The 23,782-nt window shown below is 41.1% G+C and overlaps 2 protein-coding genes across 7 annotated transcripts in view; both read left to right on the top strand.

The window, feature by feature from the left end:
• The first annotated feature begins 348 nt into the window (after positions 1-348).
• LOC146315219 (protein myomixer-like) lies at positions 349-1,315 on the top strand. Its single transcript, XM_084736687.1, has one exon. The coding sequence runs from the start codon at positions 1,088-1,090 to the stop codon at positions 1,313-1,315; it is 228 nt and encodes a 75-aa protein (XP_084592813.1). The 5' UTR covers positions 349-1,087.
• Positions 1,300-23,782, top strand: part of mymx (myomixer) — a 46,280-nt gene continuing 23,797 nt past the window's right edge. For 3 of the 6 annotated variants that reach the window (XM_084736686.1, XM_084736685.1, XM_084736681.1), the window contains exons 1-13: positions 1,300-1,958; positions 2,503-2,595; positions 5,592-5,720; positions 9,791-9,937; positions 10,470-10,661; positions 11,981-12,067; positions 12,255-12,373; positions 12,467-12,581; positions 13,305-13,382; positions 13,484-13,599; positions 16,074-16,236; positions 23,381-23,511; positions 23,629-23,725. In XM_084736686.1, coding sequence (XP_084592812.1) covers positions 1,455-1,958; positions 2,503-2,595; positions 5,592-5,720; positions 9,791-9,937; positions 10,470-10,661; positions 11,981-12,067; positions 12,255-12,373; positions 12,467-12,581; positions 13,305-13,382; positions 13,484-13,599; positions 16,074-16,236; positions 23,381-23,511; positions 23,629-23,725 — 1,971 coding nt within the window. In that variant the 5' untranslated portion in view covers positions 1,300-1,454. The remainder of the gene's footprint in view (positions 1,959-2,502; positions 2,596-5,591; positions 5,721-9,790; positions 9,938-10,469; positions 10,662-11,980; positions 12,068-12,254; positions 12,374-12,466; positions 12,582-13,304; positions 13,383-13,483; positions 13,600-16,073; positions 16,237-23,380; positions 23,512-23,628; positions 23,726-23,782) is intronic. The other 3 variants (XM_084736682.1, XM_084736684.1, XM_084736683.1) reach the window with 3 other exon arrangements.

Genomic DNA, 23,782 nt, shown 5'->3' with positions numbered 1-23,782 from the left:
ATTATTCATTTTTTGTGCACTTTTAGGTGTGTGATGTCCAAGCAGTATAGGGAAGGTCAAAGTACAGCCTGTTGTGTCTTATTAGTGTACTGCAAAATAAAGTTTGGCCCTAAATGTTATATATTTTTGTTGCATGGGCTGATATGAAGCACGCAGATATATTGACTGGGTTTTGTTGTCAGTGGCTGAATTGACTCTAAAAGCCTTTGGACCAGGTGCCGGGGTCAAATCAGAGGGCAGTGGAGCGAAGAGTGAGAGTTCCTTTTTTGGGAAAGCTTTCACCGGAGGAAGCAGATTCTCCCTTCAGCGCCCTGCAAATATTTTCTCTGCTGTCTGCTCTCCTCAGTAATCCCTGTTCTCCTGACATACGCACGCCACCCCTGCCATTCCAATCAGTCAGCCCAACATGTGCTCCGTTGAACCCCAGCCACCATCGAGGAGTGGTAGGGGTCATCATCTGCTTGACTGTTATTTGCCCCCCTCCCTCTCACACATGTCATGCCAGCAGCAGCTCTGAGGTTTAAGGAGCATAGCGACAGGGCAGCTCTGTTCAATTCAGCTGAAACCTGTGTGACAACTGCTCCTCGGGGGGAAGAGGGGAAGCACTCTCAGTCCTGGACAGACTGCGTTCACGCGAGCCTCTGAAGCGTCTTCTCTCTCCTCTGGATTTTTCATAAACCTGCAGCCTGTGAAAGGTATTTTTGCGCCGTAACAGAGCAGAACACCTCGGGGCTGAATCTGCCTGTCTGCACTTTGAGGTGGAGGTAAGGTGGAGTGTGTGTTTCAGCTGAGGATATTACCTCATAGAGGATAAGCTGTGATTGAAGAGGTCTGACAGAGGTCTCTCCCTCTGACTCCATTACTCCTCGCCTCTTATCTGAGCAGATTTTCTGTTCGGGTTCAGAGGGGAAGTTTTGACAGCCAGGCTTTACAGCCCCCTCTCCTCTCCGCTCTGTCGCTCCTGACAGAGAGAAAGAGTAGAGAGAGCGGAGAGGTGGTGACTTCATCCCCTCTCGTAACCAACCCTCCTCTTTCCCCCTCCTTTTTTTTTTGAGCTTTTCAGTTTTTTTTCTTTCAGTCAGGCAGCATGCCAGCAGTTTTCATCTTGCTGCGGTCCCTGGTTATCAGGCTCCTCAGTAGCAGACTGGCAGGCTCAGTGGCACAGTTCCTCAGGAGAAGCCTCTCTACAGGCGCTGCCCACCTTGGCACGGCGCTGCGCCACGTCTGGGACCGCGTTCGATCCCAGGAGTCCAAGGAAGCCATCCTGGGCTGTGTGCTGTGCATTCTGAACATGCCCAAGAAGGTGGAGAACTGAGCTCTCCCTCCACTTTCTGTTCAACCCTCCTCTTGCCTGCTGAGCAGACTGGACACACAGAGCCGGTGAGTGAGGAGAGGAGAGGAATGTGACAGACTTTTTTCTTCTTCAGAATATTTTGTTTTCTTAACTGGACACAATGTCTGAGAGCATAGTGAGGAAGGTCCAACCTTTCACCATCGGGACAAGGCTGTCAGTCCCGGCTGTGCCAAAATGCCAGGACTTTACACAGAGCTATCTGCAGAGCCAGAGTCTGGATAACTGCACGCTGCAGCACAACCTGAACTCGCTCTACCTCAGCCGGTCGCAGGTCTGTGCACATGGCCCCTGTCTCGTCTCGCCCATCGTCAAGCAGGTAGCCCCCGCCAAACACCAGCAGGAGGACATGGCAGCTGAGGACCACCTGAACCAGAACGTTGCATCTCCGTCTGCCATGTCCAGATCCATCAAGAAGATCACAATCTCTGGGAGTAAAGACAGATCGGACAACAAGGTGTCAGCACAGGGAACAGCTCAGCTTTCAATCACAGGGTCCACGTCTGAAAACAACAATAACAACAACAACGTCGGCACCACATCAGAGCCACATCTGCCCAGGATTGTAGGTGTGAGCTGTGAGAACAAACCAAGTTCTCACTTCAAGGTACAGGATACACTTTACTTAAACTAACACAAATACACAAATCTAATCAGAAAATAAATATTTGTTTTAACACTACAGTAATTAAAAGGCACTCTTTTGAATGTTTTAAGTCAATATAATTATAAATATTTTCAAAGATATGCATACTATTTTGTGATAAATCCTTCTTTAAACCGTTTTAACAAAAATACTGATAATGTTTCTACAAGCAAAGAAATTGATCTCAAATTTCACATTGGAGAGTAGATATTTTGTACAGTGCTTTTTTTAGCACTATAGATTACTTAAAGAACTCACTGTGTCTTAGTAATTGAATTATATGAGATTTTTGAGGTTATAAAACAATATCTTTGACATGTTTGACAAATGTATCCCAGAAGAATGTAACATCTCATCGTTGTTATTGAAAATTGATCGAGATATTTGTTTTAACAAGTCTAAATGTTGAAATCTTTTTATTATTTTTTTTACGTGCCACAGTTTTCGTCATGCTATCCAGCTTGTTCTACTCATTCATGGCTTTTTTTTTATCTGGATGTTTTAGGTCTTACTCAGAAAAGACAGCAGTGATGAATTTCAGACCACACAGGAGCAAAGCAGGATGAAACTGAACGGGGAGAAATCCGTCCAACAACAGGTAAGATGTTATCTTAACTGCTAAATTAAAATTAAACTAAAAGCTTCAGAGAGAAATGGAAATTTAAAAAGTTTGTGAGTGTCATTTTCGGCTTTTTGTGCTATTTTTAAGAAAACAGTTGTTTTTGTCGTGAGGCGGTGGGGTCTTTATGAGCAGCTGTGCAGCTGATGAATCTCTTGGAGTTTAGGAAGTGAAGTCATTTAGTCGTTCATTATATTATACATTGGGAGCAAAGTTACACAGAGGTGGAAAACGAGTTATGTGAGCAACGTGTCCTTGAAGCCTGCTGTTTGGCTGCAATTAACTAAAGAAACAGTGTGCACAAGAAAAACAGTCTAAGTATATTGTAGGATATTGTTTAAAGTCAATGGGCTGTTGGATTTGGCCTGTTTCTTGTTGAAGTCATCAGTGTGTGTTGTGGATGAAGTGCTCTGTTACAGCAGAGCCTGCTGAGGCAGGGCTCACTGGAAAACATGAGGTCAGGGAAGATGTTAACAAAAGAAAAGGCTCGCTCAAGTCCTCGTGGAGGCTGCTGGTTATAATAACACACTGACACAGCAATGGCCTCATTTCCCCTTTACGGACAAAAACACCAAGGTACTCACCTTCATCACCTCTTATTCTGTAACCATAGAGTACTTTGCTCTTTACTCTCATCATATATTACTCATGCAAATGGACAAAAATGTTGTAATTGCTAAATTAGTAACTTAATCATTTAATTTTTTTGAGTCTTTTTGAAGAAGAAATGTCAACTTCTGAAATGTGAATATTTTTCTGGTTTCTTTAGTCCTCTATGACAGTAAACTGAAGATCTTTTGGGTCGTTTTTCATCTTGTTCCATCTTTTTCAGTGTTTTTCATTTTGCTACATCTTTTTCTTCTTGTTACCCATTTTTCATCTTGTTACATCTTTTCATTGTTTTTCATGTTGTTATATTGTTTTAGTTCTTGCGTTGTTTTTCATCCTGTTAAGTTGTTCTCAGTTTTATAACGTCTTTGTCATCTTGTTATACTAACACACTGACACAGCAATGGCCTCATTTCCCCTTTATGGACAAAAATACCAAGGTACTCACCTTCATCACCTCTTATTCTGTAACCATCATCATACTTTGCTTTTCCTTTTCTCATATATTATTTATGCAAATGGACAAAAATGGTTAAAATTACTAAAGCTGCAATGATTAATTAAGGATTAAATTGATCACAATCATTAATTCTTTTGAGTCATTTGTTTAGGTAAAACCAAATTCTCAGATTTCAGCAGCTTAAATGTGAATATTTTTGCCTTTTTACTTCATATTAATCTTGTTGCATCTTTTACATAATTTTTTATCTTGTTGTGTTGTTACATCTTTCAGTTGTTTTCATCTTATGACATTTTTGTCTTGTTATACCTTAAACTTATAAGAAGGAATACAAAGTACAGATATTTGTGTTCAAATGTAGAAAAAGAAATACTCAAAGCCAAGTACAGATACCTGAAAAATCTAAAGTACAGTAATAAAATATTTTTACTTAGTTACTTCCTAACTCTGGTCCTGAATAGCAGTAAACTGAAGATCTTTGGGCTGTTGACAAAACAAAACACCCTTGGGCTTTGGGAAACACTGATCAACATTTTCCACCATTTTCTGATGTTTTATGGATCAAACAACTAATCGATTAATCGAGAAAATAATCAACAGATTGGAAATGAAATGGAAAATGAAAGTTATGGTTAGATGCAGCCTTAAAGGTATAATATGTAACATTTTCCTAAAAAATTAATGATGCATCTAAACACAATCTCTTTCGATCATCACTTTCTGGTGCGTTTAAGAACAGCTCACACAAATCCCACTAAACCTCCCTTTAATAATTCCATGTAAGAGGTTTGTGCTGCCTTTACCTGTTCAGGTATGAAAGGGTGAACACGATCGACCAAAGTCCTTCAGAGGTGATATGTTTACATGCGAGGCTGACAGTAAAACACGTCAGACATCCACGGATCTGTCCGTTCCCGCTTCCTTCATGTGCCCAGATGTTTCCTGGCTGGAGACGAGCAGGAATGTTCGGCCATTAGTGATTAGTGCCAGTCGTGCTCACTTCATCTCACGTAGTGCTGACAGTAGGTTTTTTGTTAAGAGGGACCAGTCTTTATTGGGGCCGGTCTGAGACAAGTTTGTAATGTCTCTTGTTTGTAAAAGAAAAGGTGTTATTAACAAGAATGGGCAGTTAAACATCCCCTCATTGTGAGGTGGTTATAGCTGGAGAGCCGTTCCTCCTTCGTAGTGGTTTTGTCAGAGGGAAGCATCATCTGGTGTTCGGCTTTTATCCATTTATTTATTTTTGTCTCTTTATGTCTTTTTTGTTTTATTGCGTCTATTGTGTTATTTTTTCATCTTGTTACATTTTGTTACATCTTTTACGTAATTTTTTTTTTGTCTCATTAAGTCTTTTTTGCCTTGTTATGTCTTTTGCATTCGTTTTCATCTTGTTACGTCTCTTTTATCTTATTACGTCTTTTTCGTTGTTTTTCATTTGTTACATCTTTATCATCTTGTTATATTTATATAAATTTTTGTCTTGTCACAGCTGTTGTGCTTGATATGCATTGATTAATACATCAAGGAATTGTCTTTTCTGTGTGTTATTGTTCCATCCATTTAGGTTGAAATTTGTCTTGATGTTGGGAAAGAGACACGCAATGATGCAAAATAAAACTATTAGTTACTTCCTGTCTCTGGCCACTGGGTCAGATTCTCCCTGAAGTCAGATGAAAGTCTGTATTTACATATTACAGTCAAAGTTACCACTTAAAATGAAGAAGGAGAAGATTTTAGTTATAATTTTATTTTTGACATTATTTTTTGTGGTTATGGCGCTGGAAACACTACCGCTTTTGTCCACAGGGGTCACCAAAATCAATTTATATAAAAGTTCCTTGTTGTTGCTTTAAAAAAGGCAAATGTTGCAGTCATGGTTTCAACACTTTGTCGTTTTCTCACACAGATGTTGATGCCTGAATCGCAGAAGAAAGAAAGTCATCTACGCACGCAGAATGAAGCATCTGCAGCTGCTACATCCCAGAGTGACTGCTTCACTCAGCGCACCTCGCTCTTCAACAAGGAAGTGCTGCAGGTAAAATGTAGCACGCATACACAATATGAACCAGATCAACGTGAACAGTCTGTCACGGTCAGTCAGGGGAGTTTGAACTCCTGCTCATGAAAAGCAGCACTTTCCTCTGACTTTTCTGTGTTGCCTCATATATTTGGAAACTAATAAAATGTTTGAGGAGTGTGTGCTTTTTCCACTTCGCTTCTCCAGAATATACTGTATGCAGATGTTGATGTTTTAAATCATTTTAAAAATGAAACCACAGTCAGTAACTTATCAGAATCTCTCATCTCCTCTGATGTAAAAATGCTAAATGAAAAGAAGCTGGAGTGGAGTTTTATCTAAAAAGCAACAAGTTACGCAGTTGAGATGAAGTCAGACTGGAAGCAGCCTGTCGCATGACCCTCAGAGGAGGACAAAATATGTACTGGTTCTTATTTTGTCCCGAGAACTGTATGAGCTGTGTTCGGCTGAGGGAAGAGAGGGAGGGGAAACCGCCACAAGTGAAGCAATTATTTAGGGATGAGATCATTGTTTGGCTCCATCTCTTCACGCCTATGGCCCAGAGAGGCTCAGCCAAGCAGCACAACTGGTTGTGTTATCTCATCGCTGCGTCCACCCCGCTGTACAAGGACATTTTTCAGCGGGTTCGGCTGAGGGACATTTTGTCCGGCAGTTGGCTTTGTCATCAGACAGTCCAAGTGATAGGCTGCTTACTTCCAGTAATAAGAAATTCATTTTGGACGTGTCGGCTGAAGGAAACACATGATGTATGTATGTGTTGAAAACAGCTCTCCAGCACGTCGTTAATGTTAACAAGCTTAGCAGCCCCTTTGCTCTTAAGTGGAGCTTGCGTATCTGTTGTTTTTGGAGAAAAGAACCTTTTGTATTTTCACTTTATTTGAGAACGCACTTTAAATAGCCAGGGGTTTTGGTGCCTGGAGAACTGCTTGTTTTACAGGGATTTGGTTGACTGCTATCGCTGATGAAAATGTGTTATTACAGTATTACATCGCTCTGAAAGTGGAAGTGAGCTTTCCAGGGACAGGCTTTTAAAGGCCCCCAATGTTTCAGGCTAGCAGAGCAAAGCAGGTCACCACATGGAGAAGCTCGGCTTCATCGAGGGCCATCTGTCTCTGGGGCGGCTCTGCAAAACATCTCGCCTTTCACCCTCTCATTCCCATGATAGAGAAAGTAGAGAAAACTTCCACTCCCGCGGTCTTTCAGGGCCAAGCTGCATTAGTAGAGAGGCTGAACGTTTAGATTTTCAGTAAACATTTAAACAAAACTTTATTTTAACTTTATTTTGCAGTACACTAAAATATGTAACAAGCAGTACTCTGTATCAATGAGAAAAAAGTAGAAATATCTTCTTTATGAAAGCGTTACATCCTTTATTAGACCATTATTAAATGTTCTAAAGTTTATTGTTTCCCACTGACCATTATTAGACTTTCTTAGAGGATAATTAGGTACACATGACAACAGAATTGTACTGGAAAACTTAAGTTAAATCATGTATCTGCTTCTTCCCCATTTAAAAAAGAATATGTGAACTATATCTTCCAAGAAGGGGCAAAAATTATTGAGGTATAGGAATATTTTGTGACTATGTGCACAGGCTTACTGTAATACTGTGGGCAGATAATGTGATTTGATCATTGAAGAAGGCATCAGTCTTGGCTCCTCTGCCAGTTGTATGGAAACAAACAAAGATGGTGTGTCTCAAATAGCAGATATGTCATTTTACTTTAGTTTACAGTACAGTTCTGCTGTACTGCTGAGCCTACATACAACTATAAATCAGCCTTAATGAAGTCCAACTCATAGACTTTAGTAAGCAGGGCATTACTGCTCAGCCTTGCTGCCAATTTTTCCCAGTGGCCACTCGTGGTATTGCAGCAAAAAATAATTTTCCCCCATAGGCCACCATTATAAAAGAGATAATAATAACATAACAAGAAAGTAAACCTCGAGGCGAGCAACTGTCATTGGACTGAATGGGCGCCATCTTCTCCTTACACTATCTAGTTGCTTAGAAGTGGTCTAACAAGTGGAAAACAACACACTTTAGTTTACAGAACGGTTCTGTTGTACAGTGTCCCTAACTACCCTTTAATAAAGTCTAATAAGGGTCTAATAAAGGGTCTAATACTGTCTAATAAAGATCATTATTTTTATTTTTTGTTCAGAGTTCATTTTAAACTGTGCTCTCTTCTGACTCTTGATTGCTTTCCTGTGTTGCCACAGACTTTTCACAAAAAAAAAGGAGTGACACAATCTGTGCCGCATTCATTAGCTGTCTATTCTTCGCCGCTACACTAAGGCCTCACTGTACAGTTTGATAAACACACAATTGTTGTGGAGAGCAGACAGGAAGAAACAAGGGAATCATAGACTTCCTGTATGAGGTCATTATAGAGCCATGGGAGCCAGTGTGAGGAGATAGGGGCAGGCCTGTTTTGTCAAGCTCTTTCCCTTCTGTTCAACCCAGAAATACCTCCGCTGTACCGGGGGCCTTGTAAAGTTAATGACCTGCCTCTCTGAGGAAAAGTGACATCACGTTTTAATCTCAAGCAGCGAGTTGTTTAGAGGCCGTGTCATGTACGCTCTTGACGTTTTATTGATTCAAAAGATTGGTTACTGTAGAGTCTATTATTCAGTGTCAGTCATGTTAAATTCCTTGGAAAAGCTTTGATGTAATACTATAATGACTTGTTTGTGTGCTTAGCTGTTATTTGACATCCTGCAGCCTACACAAAAGCAGCACACTGAAAAGTAAAGTTCTGCTTTCAGTCTGAGAAGTGAAAGAACCTATGTTGATTTATCGGTCCATTCAATTGTTGTGACTTGGGCGGGTCAGTGACTTCCACACCGGGGTCTTTGCAGAAAAACAAACATGTCCTTTCCAACACTTTCTGACTTTGACCACCTGGTTTGCAGTTCTCACTCCATACAAATGTTGCCAGAAGAAGGCAGCTCTGCAAGACAAAGCCTCACGCAGGCTTCGCAGTCCAGCCACTTGCCAAGAGAAACTTCTGCTCTGCATAACATGACATCGGAGAACAAAGGGCTGTTCTGGATGCGTCTGAGGCTCCGTGTTACTCTGAGTCAGGGAAGAAACGGTGGCCTGTTTGCCCTCTTGATCAGCAGAAATAAGACTACCTTGTTGTTGAGTGTGCTGTCACACTGCAGATATCGCACAGCCAATAAGGCTGTAGAGGAGCCTCTGGTGTCAAAGTCTAGATAAACATTTGCCAAAGATATTAGATAGTGACTATTTCCATGTGTAATATTGATCCATACGAATACATGTCATCTGTTTGCCACATTTTTATGTCTCTGTACTGTCTGCAGGTACTATACTTTGAGGCTGTCCATCTGTCTGTCCAATTCTTGTGAACATGGTATCTCAAGAACACCCTGACAAAATTACCTCAAATTTGGTACAAATGTCCACTTGGATTCAAAGACAAACTGATTAGATTTTGGTGGTTAAAGGTGAACAATGCACGTTCTTAGCATTCAAAAATGAGTACTGCAGTCCATATATCGAGGTGGAGCCATAAACGCCATATTAAAAAGACTGATTTTATATGTAATCTATGGTTGAAGCGAGTTGTTTTCTCCCTACAACCTCCTCCCAAGACTTGAAGCTATGCAGGTTACCTGCAGGCTGCGCGGACATGGGATGACAAGTTCTCTGCTGTAAGTTGATCAGCTGTTAACAACTTGCTTCAGCCATATTAGGACTGCGATACTCATTTTGAACTCTAGGTTCTTACATACTTCTCCTTTAATACCTTTTATTAAATTCCTTCAAAACCTTCACTACACTATTACATGAGTTTGGACAGACATGGATGTAAACTGCAATTTAACAGGTTAGCTGAGGTGTCCAGCTGTGAGGCAGTAATTCTTAATTTTTCATATTATGGGTTTAATATTTACACATAAAGAATTAATGCTTCCTAAACCGATACGGTCTCACTTTAAAATAAATGAGGCGTCAGATCCAACAGCTGAATCACGTCCATAAATGGACACATGTGGCTCAGTGTAAAGCATATGGGTGCTTGTTTGTGATGCAGGCCGAGGCGTGGATCAAAGGCAAGCTGCAGGACTTGAAGGATGGATGTAATATTCAGCGCTGCCCCCTGCAGGACTGGGAGGAAGCCTCGCAGACGCTTCAGAGAGACCTCAAAGACTTTGAGAACAACCTGATTCAACTCAACCAGGTAACAAAATTATTCCACACGAGGCAGGAGGACCTTAACTGCCAGAGCAGCCCACATCCAAAATGAAATGTTTACTTAAACTTTTTAGCAGGTAATGAAGATCTGAGTCTAACCATTAATCACTGTCTTCGGTGCTAAAAGAGTCTGTCAGATCACATAACACATAACATAATGGCCTCGTAGGCATTTCCAGTCAAGCAGAGAGAAAAGCAGACCCTCAGTGTTCCAGACGTCTCTGTCAGGCCAGTTTATACTTTCTCCCTCAGGAGGAGATGTTTGGAAATGGTACATTGCTGATAATTAACCTCCCCTGACACTCAGACAGCTCAAGAAGCAGAACCTGGAGATTTTTCAAGGCAAGCTCCAAGAAATTAATGGCAGTTTTCCAACATTTGTGAAGCCGGCTGGCACATGAGCAATGAAACCCACAAACCTGAGGTGTCAAGTGTACTCAGCCACTGTTCTGCATTAGTCTGGCTGCTCCAACTGTTCTGCACGTGAAGTGACTTTATGTTTCCTTCCGTTTCAAAAGATGGGTGAGCAGCTGATCTGCAAGCTGAACCCCACCTCTGATCTGGTAAAGAAGCAGCTCAGTCAGCTCAGGGACCAGTGGCACACCCTGAAACAGACGGCTGCAAATCAGACACGGGCCCTGGGCGGCGCCAAGAACCTGCAGGAGTTCAACAAGAAAGTGGACAAGCTGGAGGCGTGGATTAAGGAGAAGGTAGAGCCAGTTTTATTGAGCTATTGAGTAAAACCTCCATTTAAAAAAATAATAATATTGGTTGTTTTACAGTAATTTGTGCAGTTTTGGATTTTATTTTACTGCTGACTTCATGATTCTGGCACTTCTCACTGATACTAATGTGAAACAGAGTAAAATGGAAAATGAGGAGTGATGTAATGATACCAACGATGATAAAACCATGATAAAAAGTCCCATGATATGATATCAAAAATATTAAAAAACTTTACATTAAACTTTAAACTTTAAAAAAATTACAACTCCGAAATGTCCTTTATTAAAGAAAATATCTGATGTGTACTGTACTCCTTGTTTGTGTAAGATTAATTTTTCCTTTCAACTTAAAGTGCTTCTGCTTTTCGTCTGAAATGAAATAAAATAAAAGTAGCAGGCTTGACATCAACATGTGCAACAAACTGGCATGAACTGCCTTTGAGTATTAATCATAATATATATTACAATATATTATTATATCACAAATATTTATTTATTTACAAAATGTAATGTAGTTTTACACAAGTACTTTATTTTTACATTTCTGTTCAGCTCCTGTATTGAGACATTTTTTTAACTGCAATACAATGACATTCAATATCAGTTAGCACTTCAAAATAAAACATGGATGTTATAATTTTCATGCAAATTCATTTAAATTTCACAGATGTTTCACTGCTGAGCCTCTTTTCACATTTCTGATTCTGTTCACACTCCCTCTCTCGTCTCCTCAAACTTCTTCCCCGCCTTCGCCCGTTAATCTGAGCAGAGAAGCCATCGAGTTCTCCGACTGTAACAATTAACACCAGAAACAGTCGGGCCAGAGGCAGATATGAGAGGACAGACAGCTCTAATCAACAGCTGTCAAGATAACTGGCATGAAAAAACAGCACTTGCTAATACAGGAAATTAGCTCAGTATCCTGAAGACATCTCTTGTTTGTGTATATTCACCGGTGTAAAACATCTGCCTGTCATTATCAAAAAGCATTTCAGGCCCGTGTTTATCTCTGTGCTCATGTCCATGTCTGGCACAAGGGAACTGGTGATTGATAATGGACATGTGGGAATGTAATGGGGGATGCTGCTTATGAAGTCCATAAAACATCCGTCCCCAGAGGAGACGGTATTCTCCGTTTACTTCCACTCATCCTTTCCTCTGTGCGTTAGTATCAAGTTCAAAGTTCTTCTCCTAATGCTGGAGGCCATTTCTGTTCAGCATCTACTTTGGTAGCAGGGCTGAAGAAATAATGGTTGGGTTCCCAACAAATGGGGGCTATAAACACTGACTTTTATGTGTGCCAGCAGGAAGAGGAGCAGTCTCTGGTGAACGTCCTGGAGGAAAATGTTGACAAAATGCAGCTGACCAGGAGAATTTTAGATCTGAAACAGGTAAGGTAATTAAAAACATTATAAATGCCAAACAACATTTATGATTCCCATATGTTAATGGTTTATATTGCAATTTTGTAGAGGTTTCACAGTCATTTATCCATGTCTGACTGTAATTTGTCTCCCACGGTGTATGGTAAAGACAGCTGAGGTCATAGTTGGATTGCGTTCCCCTGTTTCACTGCAGGATGAGCAGCTCTACAGAAACCTCCACGAGGAGATCAACCACTTGGCTCTGAAACTGGAGAAACAAGGGAAGACAGATGGCAAAAACATCTCCAGCAAGAGGAAACACATCAATAAAATGTACAATTTAAATTGGTGTTCTGCATAAAATATCCTCAATTTAGAGATAAAGTCAAGACTGAACTTATTTGCACTGTCCTCTGCTGTGCGTAGGTGGCTGAAGGTGCAGTCTCATCTGAAAAACTACCATGAAAATCTTCAGCTGGCACTGGAGGTGTCCTCGTTCTACCAGCAGGCGGATAACACATTGTTTGCCATCAATAACATGGTACAATGATCCTTTTTTTCTACAGTTTCATTCCAAAATAGTTGGTAAAACGCAAAGGAAAACAGAATGCAAAATTTTTTTTTTAGAAAAGATATTTAATGACGCAAAGTAAAAAAGTGTGCTGTGGTCTGATGAGTTAACAATTAAAATTGTTCTCTGAAATCGGGGCTAAAGAGGAAAAAGAAAAAGTTACTAGTGCTAACTTCAAAAGCCAATATCTGTGATGGTATGGGGGTGTGTTTGTGTCTCCATGGCATCATGGGTAACTGCCACATCTGTGAAGGCCCCATAAGGTACATAAAGGTTTTGGAGCGACATATGCTGCCATCCAGACGTCTTTTTCAGAGACGTCCCTACATATTTCAGCAAAACAATGCCAAGACACACTCTGCATGTGTTACAACAGCGTGGCTTCATAGTTAAAGAGTTTAGGTACTAGACTGACCTGCCTGCAGTCCAGTCTGCCATTGAAAATGCGTGGTGGTGCATTGTCAAGCACAAAATACGACAACAGAGACCCCAGACTGCTGAGCACCTGGAGACATATGCTTTCAAAACTTCAAAAACATTTTTGAAATGTGCTCCAGGCATCAAATTCAGAATAAGAATACGTTTACGCTGTTTTACACAGCATCCCAACTTTAAGCAGTACGAACTAAGTTTGTACTTAGATCTGAGATTCCCATTTTGCTCATATTCACTGATATGTGTCTCCTCTTTCAGAAGAAAAGCATATCTGCATCCAAAGAGCTGGACAGCCTCGGAGACAGAGAAATACGTGACATCGCCAGCCAAATCATGGTAGGAAACATCTTCTCACTGAAAGCAGCGCTGCGCGATGAGGTTGTGAAAGTGTGTTGCAGAAGCCTTCTCTACCTAACCTGCAGGCCTGTGTGTGGTAGATGCTGGATGTGAGCGTGTCCCAGCTGTCTAATCTCCATCCTGCCCTGGCTGCCGGCGTCACACAGAAGCAGAGCGAGGTGAAGGACTGCTGGGCGCTTCTTCAGAAAGTTTTCAGGTGAGACAGCGAGCCAAGGATAGCACAGACAACTCTGGTGGCCCTGTGAATACATGGGCCATTTCACACAGTAATTGGTCCTCCGTAGGTTTCCACTAAGCTGGAACTGTATTTTTCTGTTATTACTCTTCTGGTACCATACATTAAAGGTCTGCACTGGCAAAACCAAGAGGACGTTTTCCAAATGAAAATGAGCTTTGTATAAAGATTTCTCCCTCTCTCTTGATTACCTTTGTTTGATTTGGGTTTGAATCGGTGAAATATTATAAGCAAAGTCTGTCTGGATGTTTGGAGACCGACTACCACACAGAGCATCACTCACCACCCACTTTTTGGTTTACAATATTCACTTTGACCATGTGTTTGATTACTGTACTAGGTGAATAATGTCTTGGCTTACTGAGTCAATTTGGCAGCGTGGCTTGTTCTCGTCTCACGATTAAAATCCTGCCGTCACTTTGGATAGCCTGCCGAATCTGAGATGAAACATGTTTACAAGAATATTTTCTTATTTTTATGGCATTTGTAAAACTAATTTATTGGTACTTTAATAGCCAACAGTGAGAATACAGACTTTTACGTCATTAGACCTGTTTTTAGACCATCAGAAGCAATATCTACTTAATGAGTACAGCCACATTTCAGTGCTGTGGTAAAATGCCAAGTTGTGGAGTGGGGCCCGACCCGCCTCCAAGCAGGCTGCAGTGACATCTCACTGACCGCAGCCAACCCAAGTGAGTGTTGCGATACTCAACTCATGTCCAAGCAGGAGAAGAGAAAGACATTTCTAAAAGTGTCTGTGGCTGTTTTCTCCTTATTTCTGTGATTTTAAGTTTAGTTTCTCTCCTGTGATGCTGTTTGGACTCATACATCTGCCTGTTTACTGTTTCATGTTTGCTTTGAGCTGTATAGGAGTTGTGTCAAGTCACTGCAGATGAAAACCGAACATTTTGCTGCTTCTTAATAAATGCTTCTAAATAACAAAGTAATGGGATCATTGTGAAGAATTTATACAAAATAATGTGTTTATCCACTGTTTCGCAGCCCCTTGACTTGAGCTTATTTTGTCTTCAGTTAAAACTGGGTGGCCCTGTTGTAATAGGCATGCAGGTCTCTGCCGCGCTGAGCTGACGTGCTGAGTCACACTGAGACAAACCAAGCCAGCAAATGTGTATAGAAAAGGGGCATTAGTCACCAACCTTGACCCACGCTGGAGGACCTGACGTGAAGCATGAGGAATCAAAAGGGGATTTCCTAAAAACCTATTTCTCCAGGAGACGGTGCCTCATGTCCTGCGTCACACAGTGACACGCAATGTCTTGTGCCTGATGTGCGTTCTTGTCAGCTTACTTTGGGTTGTCCTGTCACTTTCTGGACAAGCTAGCAAAAGCAAAAAGGTTGTTTATTAACCTAATCTTTGCCTTAATGCCAAGATTAAACCTGCAGGAGACCTAAGGCCTAATTGTAACTTGAAAAAAGATTGTACTGCTGGTATGGCCGCAACCACAACTAGACTTCCCTGCAGATTTTCAGTAAATTTTCAGTACCTGACTGAACTAAAATTTGCCTGTACTTTGCTAGTAAATCCAACTTCTTTCATGTACTCAAAGCCCAGGCTGAGATTGTCACAGAGTTCCCCCATGAGTTCGCCAAAGTGTCCTGCAAAACCACGCACATCCTGGTGAAATACCAAGTTCGTAGGGAGTCCCACATCAAAAGCTCTGTAATATAACTGGGCACCACATCATGTTCAGCCTTAAAAGTTAATTAAAGAATCTTAAAATCAGTCCTGAGTTTAACTGGCAACCAGTTGATGAAGTCAAGGATTAGGGGGAGATGAGACTTCCAATTGGTTTTAGTCAAAAAACGTGCCATGTCATTCTGCACCAGAGTCCATCGCAGTAGTTCAGGTATGAAAAAACAAAGGTGTGGATAAGACTTTCTAAGTCAGAAGGAGACAAGGTTGATCTGACTTTGGTAATATTTGTAACGTTGATGTGAAAAAACCCTAAAATAAATTATGTTTTATTAGTATTATTAAAATCACTAGGATTCATCCTCTGGGGACCATGAATATTCATGCAAAATTTAATTTTAGTTTCAGTAGCTTTTATGTTATCTTGGTGTTAGACTGGCCACTTGATAACACTGTAATCCTTTTCCTCTACCTGGGCAAAAAATGGAACATTTTTCCATTTTTATAATAATAAATAGAGTCATTAATAACTCCACAGTTCTGACATCCATCTCCAACATCTCCTGCTCTCCAAATATTTCTCAGGCTGAGAGCCTCTCATGTCAGCAGGCTATCTTTAGATCCAAATATTACATCACCCCGTCTGTCTTATCAGCTGCGTTTCAGCTATTTAAACCAAATAACACAAACACTGGTAGAAAAGTTCAGAGCCATAATTGGAGCTCTGAAAGCTCTCTTGTCAGCACCACAGTAACCTCCTGCTCTGCTCGCCCTGCAGGAGTGACAGGACCACACTCCCTCCCACTGGCTCCACTTTCACCAGGGAAGATGCTGACCCCCTGACCTCAGCCAGAGAGCCCCAGTGCATCGTGGGAACGGAGACACAAAGGATCATGGGAAAGGAGGTGAAGGAGGAGCAGAACCGTCTGAAGGGCTGTGTGGTGAGTAGCTTCAGTATTTCATTCTATTACTGGAGAAACCGCACTGTGGCTCCCGACTGGGAGAGAACAACGCCATCAGCGCTGGCAAGAGATGAGCTCAGCCTCTTCCAGTCCTTCGACTTCTGTGGCTGTACAAAGTGACGCACTTTGTCCTCTGGTTTGGAAAATGCCTGATTTACAGTTTCAGCAGGTTTTTCCTAAATAACAGTATTTTGGGAGCGTGTCAGAAGTGCTGTAGAGCAGTGGCTTCTACTCTTGGCACACAACACTTTGCTGGTTTTCCATCCTATGAGCTAGTTAGTTGCAATTAATAAGATCATCTGATGTCCCAGTCAATGTGAACTCAGGCCTTCTGATGAACGGGGCAGAAAGATTAAATGGGCACCAGCTGCATGCAGTGGGTCACCAGCAAGCTGAAAGTCATGATGCACTTTAACACATTTTGACCACTGGAAGCGCACTCTAGAGGGCACTTTTTCATGCTGTTCAGGACACTGGGCCACTTTAGAGTGTACTTTATCACATTTTCTTCACTGTAAAGACCCTACAGAGGGCACTTCATCATGCCATCTTGAACTTTAAAAAGGCACGCTAGCTGGCTCTTCACATTTTCTCTACTGGAAAAGCACACTAGAGGGCTCTTTATCACATTTTGTCCAGTGGAAGGGCACTCAAGAGGGCACTTTATCATGTTACCCTGGACATTACACTACTTTAGAGAGCACCTAATCATGTTTTGTTCACTGGAAGGGCACTTTAGAGGACAGTTCAGATTTTTTCAACTAGAAGAGCACTTATCATGTTGTATTAGACAGTGGGACACTCTATCGAAGGGGCATCGAGAAGGGGGGGTTTGAATGTGGGGGCAGCAGAGAGGGACGATTGCACCTCCTGCCCCCACCTTGAGTCCACCAGTGGTCCAAGTTGTGAGGAAACCCTTGGCAAGATGGTCAGGATGAAGGCCAGCTTGGCTCTAAATACTCAAACACCATTGATGTAGAGGGTAGAGTAATATGTAAGTTTGCTCTCTGTTTTCCTGCCAGTCATCTCTATCTCCTGACAAAAACCTCAGTCTACAAATGTTATGAATATTGCCCTGTAGGAGTCACAGGAAGAGCTTTTAGAGGTGTTATTTACCCTGGCACAGGAATTCCATAAGTGTCCATGAAAAATGTCAAGCCATGACTGTACAACATGGTTGAACGGTGGGCCAGAGCAAATAAGGCTTTCACTCCAACACAAAATTTCACTTTATGGTAGAATAATATCTTGGCTTTCAACTGCTCTCACAACAGTACACAGTCACTGGATTAATATTGTATTACTAGATGGTCCAGGGTGAGTGGATAGTCTGTGGCGCATGTGGATTCCTCACACACGACATTCCTCATCTTGGAGGACTACCAGCACTTTATTGAACATGTGTGTGCTCCTATAGTAACCCCACTACCCATAAACCTACAAGGAAATACTGTTAGCATCGTTTGGAAGAGGAGGCATCCAGTGACTTAAGTGTGTGGTATGTTAAAAACCAGTAATTATGTGTATATTTAGTCTTTTAAGTTAGCACATTAAACCTCTTTACAGTCAGCAAGTGAATGCACAGTGGCTATTTGTGTTCAGCCCTGAGGTATCCCATAATGCAATGCTCTTCTCCTCTTGCTGACCCTGAGCACTTGTGAAGTCCCTGCTGAGCCCCTGGCCTCGTTTTGCCCAGTGTTGAAGTGCCCAGATGCTCGTGGAGGGAAAACTTCACTCTTTCCACTCTGGTTCCATTGATTTCCCTGCTCATGTTTTTTATTTCTTACTGGCCCCATGACCTCGCCACCTGTAACAGGAGTGAGGCTGGGCGATTTATCAATATTATATCAATAATGTGACATGAGCTTTAATTTTCTGAACTGACCAGACTGTTCTAGTCGTTCTATTATTTGCCGCCACCCACAAAGTCATAAGATATAAGCTATATTTTAGGCCTATATGCAGGGTTCCTATGCAGTATGGAAAAGTATGGAATTTGATTTTAGTATTTTCCAGATCTGGATAAAGATGGAGAAAAGGAAAGAGAGTAAGGAAAAATGTTTGTGTTTGCAAACCGCTGCCACTATTTTGTTTTCTGAAATATTTCTAAAATAAACTGATCATATAAACAGAACAGCCAAAATGTTTACAACAGTGTGAGAAAGCGCTGGTTCGAGTGAGGCTGATGTTGTTGTAAACAAGGCAAAACTAAGAGATTAAAAAATATGAGTGGAACAATAATAGAATATTGTTTATTCAATATGTTAAGGGAAATAATATGAGTATTGATAGCACTTGTTAGTTTACTTCCTTTTTGGGCAGAGATGTTAGACGATGCAACGTCTTCCAACTTCCTGCATCTCCTCCTACAAATATAAACCCTGGTCGGTCAATGATTCCAAACTGGAGAAGAAAACTAGATGCAAATGTTGTGTAAAATTGTTTGACATTTCTACTACGGGGTGGGTTAGGGGTAACCTTACAGTAACCAGCCACAATTTTCTTGCAATTATTCACCAACGTGATAGCATACACAGTTAGAACGTAACATACATGTTAAAAGTTGGATTTTTACAACATATTTTTACATAATTAATGCATAAACATCTAGCAATTTGTACTCAGATGTTAAATTCGGTCAGAAAAATCTATTTAAAAAGTCTGGAAAGTCTGAGTCTGGAAAGTATGGAATTTTTAAATGAAAAATATGCAGGAACTCTTTATATACAGTTGGATAGTTTAATCACAATGCATCATTGAAATACTGAGATATTATTTATAAGCCATATTACCCAGCTCTAGACAGGAGCTCATCGGGCCAGCGAGCCAGGCTCAGTTGTTTCTCTCCTTGGCACGGCCGTCCTGAGCCCTTTCACTGCAGTTAGCCGTCTTTATTGCACTGGGAGCTGGGAGTTACCTGGGTGCACTGTCTGTGGGAGCCCCACTCATTACTCTTTATGGAAGGATTAATAAGACACTGCGAACAAAACCCTGGAGCCCAAAGGCCAAGCTCAGCGCCGGCCTCAACCACCAGCTGAACAGTAAAAGTAATTTGTCACATACCTTCGCAGCACTTTGACTCCAGCTCCGGGGTGTGCTGAATTGATTACAGTATTTGTACGTGTACGAGGTGCAGCTGCACAGGTCTGCGGTTTGATAGTGATTCTGAAGGCATTTGCATATGTGCTGGTGGACAGCACTTTCACTGTATCTGCAGACACGTCCATGTTTCTCGTAGTTTCTCTCACTCTGGAGCAATTAAAGCTACTACAAGGAACTTTCATATTTTTTTCCCAGTGTTCCCCCTGAAGCCCTGAACCCTTGCAGACTTAAGCTGATGTCAGCTGGTAGTGTTTGCCTGCAAGAGGCTGCAAGGGCTCCAAATGGTAAAAATTAAAATAGGACAGCACTTATCAGTGACATCTTTTTAAACACTTGTCAGAATGTATCTATAAAAAACACTTGCTAAGATGTCGTATCTGTTTTTGTTTATTTATTCTATGAACTATGGGTAATTCCCTCAGGCAAAGTCTGCAAAAATGCAAATTTATGAAAAGTGGACATAAAGGGTACAAAAGTCTGCAAGAGAGCCCTTGTGGACTGATTTGACAGTGGGACAGTGGGACAGCCCCGAGCCTTTGCTGATCTTCACTGAAAGAGGAGAATTACTTTTTTTCAGTTTTAGTTTGCATAAATGCAGCCTAAATTTAAGGCAGGACAACATAATCTCTTTAAATGTGCACATGGCACTCATTTGCATCCATGATAAATCAACTTATTTTGATTCATTTAAAACCGATGGACTTTAATAGCTCATGTGTTTTAGCAACATTTCCGTTCATGGTCAAAACTTTCTGCACAGTCAAAACATATCCCACACATGTTTGTCTGTGTTTTGGAGTGATTTTCATAAATCATGCACATCTCAACTTAAGTTTCCAATATTCCAAAGCCATTATTTGCTTTACCCAAAAGTAAAACACTGCTCCTTAACAACATAATAGTGTGTTTTCAGGAAAAGTTTTTTTTTGTTGTTTTTTTTCATAACCTTTGTGTGTTTGTTAAATATAATCAATATTATTATTAATGTCAGCTTGACAATAGTTGGTTTCTTTCAGTGAGTTTAGCAAAAACAACACAATTTAACCAGTTCAGGCAGAAAATTTTTATATCTTATTTAATACATTACTTGGTCACAAACTATATTTTTTCTTACATTGGATTGGCCCATAGGCTGTAACAACATCAAAAAAATGTATCCGTATATGTACACCTGTTTTGTTTGCTCTGTCAGTATGAACTAATAAAAAGTTGTTCACATAAAAATAGAATATCTAAATAAAAATATCCTCCTGCCTTTTTTTAATCTGGAAAATGTACGACTCATTTCTCACGGATGGTCTCTTACATCGGTCATATAGAGGCATCAATAATAAACTGACTGTATCAGACTGTTTCATAACCAGTTAAAAACTCCCTGTAGCAGCTTTAAAGGTAACTGTAAATGTTTTATCATCTGTATGTGTGCAGGTAAATCCATTATAATGTATGTGTTCATGTCTGTGTACGCAGTGCTATGGCCTCGTGTTGCTGGAGGTAAACATGGCGATCGTCTGTTTCTCTGGTTAATTGCAGCCAGATGCTGGGGCTGCGGACCAGATGGGCTTGGTGCTAAGTGATAGTTCTTGGCTGACATCACTTCATAGCACATTGCAGAAAGACACAGAGGGGGAGAGGGGATCGGCAAAAAGAAGATAAGAATTAACATTACCCAGGAAAGAAGACGTATGCTCAAATAGGAGATGATAACATGAGGCTTAAAAATACAGAATACCATTGAATATGACACATCACATCATTAAATGGCTATTTTTCTGCTGTTTCATACACCAAAGTTGGATGTTGAGTGCACTACAAGAGTTGTTTACAGTGGAAGCCACTGCAAAGGATGAAGGACAGAAGAAAATATCTGCAGAGGAGACGTTAGCGATGGTTATCAACAATGTCAAATGAATCACAGTGGTTTGTTAGTTCTGCAGCTTTAGTGCATAAACGGGCTGATAATGTGCCTCTGTGAAACTCAGACTGGCCTATAAAATGACTGCCATGTTACTAAATGATGGTAGACCCCTTCGATTTATTACATTTCTTGAATAATTTTGGAGGCGACACTTTTCTCCGGCAGTCTGACTCACTTCTCCTATATGCCCGGTCAGAAAATAGCATGGTTAAATTAAAGCTACTCAATAAAACGCTGTCATTAATGGTCGTTTTGTGCTTTTTGGCTGTTGCGTAGATTCAGCATTTCTGATTTTGTAATGTGAAAGCCTTGACGGACGCGTATTTGCCTTGCTGATTGTTGCAGAAACCTCACCCGTGTCAGCAATGTTTTTACAGCCTTATGTAAAAGACATTATGTTATATAGAACAATTAACACAGTGTGGTGTGCATTATTCATACGGTTAGACTGAGAAATGCCCACATAGGAGACTGTTTTACTAAAGTCACAGTCAATTTAATTATTTCACATTTATGCCAACCAGTTTTGGTAAGCAAAGGTCTTATTGCTCACTTTATTTCTCAGTTTACACACTCAAAATAGATTAAAAATATGTTCTTTATTAGACAGCAAACAAACACGACTAACGTTAATTAGACACCGTTCACCCAGTGGTAGACTAATAAGATGAAACAAGCTGTACTTTGTATCAAATTAGTCAAAAACTAGAAATAATATGATCTTTAGACCAGAAACATTTTTCAGATCATGCACCCCTTAGAGACGGAGCAGGAACCCTTTACTACATATATTGCCTTGAATATTATTGGGTCTTCTTTGCTTTATGCTTCCCCCCGTAGCTGCTAAGTTAGCTGCAGTCGTAGAATGGCTAATGTTAGCTGTGATTTGTGTCAAGTGTTAAGAAATTCTTGAGCTGTTGCATTCACAAAAATGTGTTTAAAACATAATGCATCAGGCCATACAAACCACAGAATCACAGAGGCCCTCAGCATACATCAATACATCAATGTACACAAAAACAGTTAGGCTGATTGATAAAGTAGTATTTAGGGATCATGCACATACTCACTCACACACACACACACACACACACACACACACACACACTGAAGCGATTACATGATCCCCTCCTTGCTTACGCCTGGCAGGGATAAAAAGCAATGGAAGCAACCAAAAGAAATAAAAATCATGAATAATAACATTTGAATAAGTAACAGCTCTAAGTGTTGTACATGCATTCTTGCATCGGTTCTGTTGGATCCCGGCCTTTTGCAGCGGTTAAAACACCAGCTATCAGAATATCCCACTGTGTGCTCGGTAATAGTCCAGATACACGTAGCTCTCGTTGGAAACCCCGCTGCAGAGTCCTTTGGCCAACCTTTAAAGCACTCAAATGGTTGTAAAAGAGGCTTAGTGGCTGTTGACGTCTTTGATATATTTCTGCACGCAGACAAGGTCTATAGCTCTGGTGTTGACCTCGCTAAAAACTCCACTGCGTAGCTCTAAACAGAGTCGGAGCGGACGGCCATGGAAATCAGTATCTAAGACTGAAAAAACACTGCTGCTATTTAATGAGAGTCGGGGGTTTTTAAAAAAATGTTCATATTTCCATCTGCAATGGCTCCTTTTAGTCATCAGAGTGGTAAAGCACATGTTGGCAGCCTTGTTCGCCTTAATGTGTTCATTCATAAAGCAATTATAATTTATTTAAACTCTTGCTGCCATCTTTAGTGCTTCTATTACAAACTTTGATGCTGTCAAACAGAAATAGCTTGTATCTTTAGCCTGCTCTGGTTTATTTCACTGAGAATAGCCAACCTTTGTAAGAAAGTATGCTTTGTGTCGTTTACAGGAGAGACTTTACTCCAGGCAGCTGTCCATGTTGTCCAGCCGCATTGTAACATTCACATTAGCAGCGAGCTGCAGCAACGCCTCATTGTCTAGTGACTGTGCAGTGCATAAAATCCTCCATTTGAGCTGTTTATGCATCCCATCAACATTTATTCGGTGGATGGTTGACAGAAAAAGCAAAACATTACTCACATGTCATGTTGCTGATCTGCTGGATTTTCCTACAGAGACTTTTGCTCTTTTGTCTGCAGAGTACTGTTGAATGCGGGATCAGTAGGAGGACACAGGAGCAGCAATCGGTGAACCACACCTCGTCACCCATGGGAGACGGCCCTGCCTGCGCAAATGATGTCATCGTCAGACATCAATCGAAGGGGGAAAGGTGACATTTCAGCCTGGCTTCTCCCTCTCTCTCTCTCTCTCTCTTTCTGTGACTTACATAATGAGAGGTCTTTATGTAAGTCCTAATTGGAGTCACATGTCCGTGTTTTCTTTGCAGCAGGAAGCCCAGAGCAGAGCCCAAGCTCGTCACCGCCCCACGAGGCCACCCACAGCTCCACGTACAGCTCCAGAAGTTCACCGTGTCTGCTGACAAGGTGACCCCTGAACACCAGAAAGATCCATATGCTCGACGCAACATCAACAGAAATGGT

The sequence above is a fragment of the Lutjanus erythropterus genome, chromosome 14 (genome assembly GCF_056507025.1).
Source record: "Lutjanus erythropterus isolate fLutEry1 chromosome 14, fLutEry1.hap2, whole genome shotgun sequence".
NCBI classification, from domain to species: domain Eukaryota; kingdom Metazoa; phylum Chordata; class Actinopteri; order Lutjaniformes; family Lutjanidae; genus Lutjanus; species Lutjanus erythropterus.
This window is presented reverse-complemented; position numbering and strand designations above follow the sequence as displayed.

Excerpts from the sequence above, each read along its gene's own strand:
- LOC146315219 (XM_084736687.1), top strand. The coding sequence starts at position 1,088 with ATGCCAGCAGTTTTCATCTTGCTGCGGTCCCTGGTTATCAGGCTCCTC.